The sequence below is a fragment of the Monopterus albus genome, unplaced genomic scaffold (genome assembly GCF_001952655.1).
Source record: "Monopterus albus unplaced genomic scaffold, M_albus_1.0 scaffold238.1, whole genome shotgun sequence".
Taxonomy (NCBI): Eukaryota; Metazoa; Chordata; class Actinopteri; order Synbranchiformes; family Synbranchidae; genus Monopterus; species Monopterus albus.
This window is the reverse complement of record NW_018128118.1, coordinates 654,008-657,592: the sequence shown is the minus strand read 5'-3', so window position 1 is coordinate 657,592 and position 3,585 is coordinate 654,008. Positions and strand designations below refer to the sequence as shown.

The window sequence follows — 3,585 nt, the reverse complement described above, 5'->3', positions numbered from 1 at the left end:
TTTACTACGTAAATTGTTAGTGTTTTCTTTTTAAACGAACGCCCTATGACCGGTGCACATGTATAATGTGATGTGCTAAACGCGTTGTAGCGGAAACTAATACCGCCGCGTATTTGTGTGACACCGTCCGTTTAAATGGTATGTAGCTGCATGGCTCCTCTGCATGGGACGTGTACAACTCATACTTACCTGGCAGGGGAGATACCATGATCAAGAAGGTGGTTCACCCAGGGTGAGGCTCAGCCATTGCACTCCGGTTGTGCTGACCCCTGCGAATTCCCCAAATGTGGGAATCTCGACTGCATAATTTCTGGTAGTGGGGGACTGCGTTCGCGCTCTCCCCTGTATTTCATGTGGAAAGTAAACACAGCTGCTTATTTACATGTTAATGTCTGTGGTCGTGTTTTGTACTATTTCAACCTAGACACACTGATGTTTCATTTGGCAGGGAAGTGCAGTAGTATTAGAGAGCAGGAGTCTTGGAGATGTTAACTGTATCTCCTATTAATATGGTTAATTCACTAAGAGATGGTGCTTTTTAGCTGTGGTTTCAAAAATCATTCTAATGTGGGATAGGAAGGAAATTAAACTATATTTTTGCACAAAGTAATGAACTCATCTTATCTTGTGAATTTCAGTTTCTTGATGTATCGATTTATTTAGCTCTTTGTGCCTTTAAAAAGTCACTCAGGCTAAATGACAACTGGCAACAACATTCAACTTTGAAGTGTCTGTAAATAGTTTAATAGTCACAAACCTAAAATGGTTCAGAACAAAAGGCCTGTACTTGTCTGCAGCTCAAAGTATTGCAGCTGTCGCCAGCTTTCTCTAAACGTAGTACATCATTATCATGATGTTAATTTTTATGTCCCAGTTCTGTCAGTTTTGCTCTTTCACCACTTGGGTGAGACACTATCCACAGGCTGTCAAGCCTGCTGTGACCGACTTATAATTTTTCAGACCTGATTTCTTCAGGGACATTTTCTAACAGTAGGCACCACAGAAAACCAGAGCAGCTTCGGTGGCACACGGAGGTGTTTTTGAACTGTGTGTAAATTCACACAGGTGTTAGCTGGTATGCGGTCACTTTGTTGCTCTTTAGGTGGGAGCGATCTTACAGTACATCACCATTTCATGCTACTACAGGACAGACATGACTCCAGCTGAATCCAAAAACTTTATTTATAAATGAAATGATGCAAGATTTAGCAGAGTTTAACAGAAAGCATTAAACGGATGTTTTTCATAACAACATACATGATGAGCTCTAGATATATGTAGTGTCAGAACAGCTTTTGTGAAGTGTGCTATTTTCAGTGCTCCTACTTCCTGTGTTTCATTCAGGAAACGTAAGATCCTGTGGAGTCCAGATAAGCTGTCATTAAAAAAAAAAACTTAAGTAGATTTTATTTGTTCCCTTCTTTGACTCCAGCAGTCACCTTGCTAGACATCTTTGATTATTTTAATTAACTGCTGATTTACAGATTCACACTTGCTGTAATCTACTGACTTGAAATGGTTAAAATTCTGTTACCAGTCTGTGTCCAGTGGATTAAACCAACAAATTCCTCAGTAGGTATTTTCTGAACAATCAGTAATGATGTTAAGGTATGGAAGTTAGCTGTTAGTCATTACTTTTAACAATGTAACTTGTTTTTCAGGTGTTCAGCTGGTTGTTATAGTGACTGCCATTTGTAGCTTCCTCCTGTCTGGTGCACATTTTGCTCTTCCTTATATCCCCAGCCCTTATTCCCATAATCACCACTCCAGTCATTTTTGTTCAATTGCCTGCTTATACTTCATCTAAAGGTTTTCACCTCTCTGTCCTCTCTTAAACCCAGACTTTTCCCTTCCCACTGCTGTCAGCTTCATCTCGGCCGCCGCAACAGCCAGTGCCCAGGCCACGATGCTGGGTGGCTGGCAGGTTCTTGTACACGGCGCGGCTATACGGGATGAAGCACAGGCCCAGCTGGAGGTGTCGGGCCAGGCGACAGTACGCAGCCAGCGCCAGGACCAACAAAGGGGTGACCAAGAGGAAACCCACCACCAGCAGAGCCACGCAGCCTCTGTCAGTCAGCAGGTCTGAACAGTAAGGGGTTGTCCCATGAGGGCGGACCTGCAGAGATGAGAAGAGAGATGACAAATGGAATGATATGGCAGCATTATGTTGCAGAGGTACAGTAAGTCTCTCAACCTGTGTGGGACCTGTGTTCACTGAGTAATACATTTATAAAGCTGACAGTACATAAAACTGAGAGTAAAACCCCTTTCAGACATCCACCCCAGCCAGGAATTTGCCTGATATTTCGTGTTTAGGTGTCATGTCTGAACAAAGCCCCGAATCACGCAGCCGGCAAAGCTGCTGAACTTTGCTGTATCAAATGATCCAGCACTAATGCAGTATGGAAACAGTATTTGGGTCCTTCTCCTCTATTTCTGCAGCATTTATATAAACTCACATTTACCAGATTTTCAGGCAGTGATGTTACAGTTTGATAAGCCGTGGCACAATTTGGGCAACATTATGTTTTCATGTGTAATTTTTGTCTTTATGTGGACCATCAATGATTGATACGCTTGTGCAGGAAATGACAGGAGATGATGTGCTCTATGTGTTTGTGATGATACAGACACTGGATCATTGTGACATTTTTACACATGTGCATGCATGCATGGCCTCTGTAACCCAACAAGGACTCATTTAGACAAAAACAAAGTCAACATGCAGGATATCTCTAAAACACTGTTGTCAAACATTAGTATTTGTGTGTTAGACAGATTCAAAGATAATAATCAGTGCATATTGTATATTAAAGTTGGTGCTTTTTTTTTTTTTTTTTTTAAGCAGTAACACTGGGAAGTGGGAGATGAGGTGGAGGGGTCAGGATTTGAGCATGGGAGAGGAATGAAGAGACAGCAGACCTGAGCCATTCTTATCACCCTGTGAAGGAGTAAGTGGACATTCAAGCACAGGAGGAGGACTGGGGGAGTACTACAGGAAGAAGAGTATTTATTATAGTAGAGGCCATGCTGATAAGATCGTGACTTGTATTTTTGGAAATCACTGGTAATGAAAACACATTTCTAATAAAGTCAAAGTTATGTTTTGATTCTTCAACTTTTAGAACAAAGACTCACATTAGTTAGTATTTAATAGGAATCTCTATTGTTTAAAGTCTGCAAGTGGTCTTTTTCAGATCTTGGTAGTTGCATATGCACAAAAAGATTGTGATACTGCCCTGACAGATGTAGAGTTACAGCTGGCCAGAAAGAAATACTAGCTGTGGAGGGAAAGCAAAACATTAAAGGGTAAATTGTGGGTGCAAGGGAGTTTTGGGGGTAGGAGTTGTAACAGATAAGACTCTCACAAGTATGCCCATGTTTACTTTTACATAGTTAGGCCTCATGTGTGGCTCTGAGCTGGGTGTTACCAAGAATGCAGTTTTAAGAATGTTCTTGTTTTTGTTCTTGTTTTTCTTCCTACAGTATTTTGTTGGGTGTGTTTCTGGACAACTCAGCGTTGCTTGCTCAACCCACCTTTAGTTCTTAAATGTTCTTCTCACCCATTTTGTTCTTTTGCTTTAT

General features: G+C 41.4%; 1 protein-coding gene across 2 annotated transcripts in view; it reads right to left on the bottom strand.

Moving 5' to 3' along the window:
* Positions 1 to 1,175: 1,175 nt before the first annotated feature.
* The window catches only part of tmem88b (transmembrane protein 88 b), a 6,590-nt gene continuing 4,180 nt past the window's right edge, over positions 1,176 to 3,585 (bottom strand). The window contains exon 4 of one of the 2 annotated variants that reach the window (XM_020620482.1): positions 1,176 to 2,116. In XM_020620482.1, the coding sequence (XP_020476138.1) occupies positions 1,832 to 2,116 (285 nt within the window). In that variant the 3' untranslated portion in view covers positions 1,176 to 1,831. The remainder of the gene's footprint in view (positions 2,117 to 3,585) is intronic. The other variant, XM_020620481.1, reaches the window with a different exon arrangement.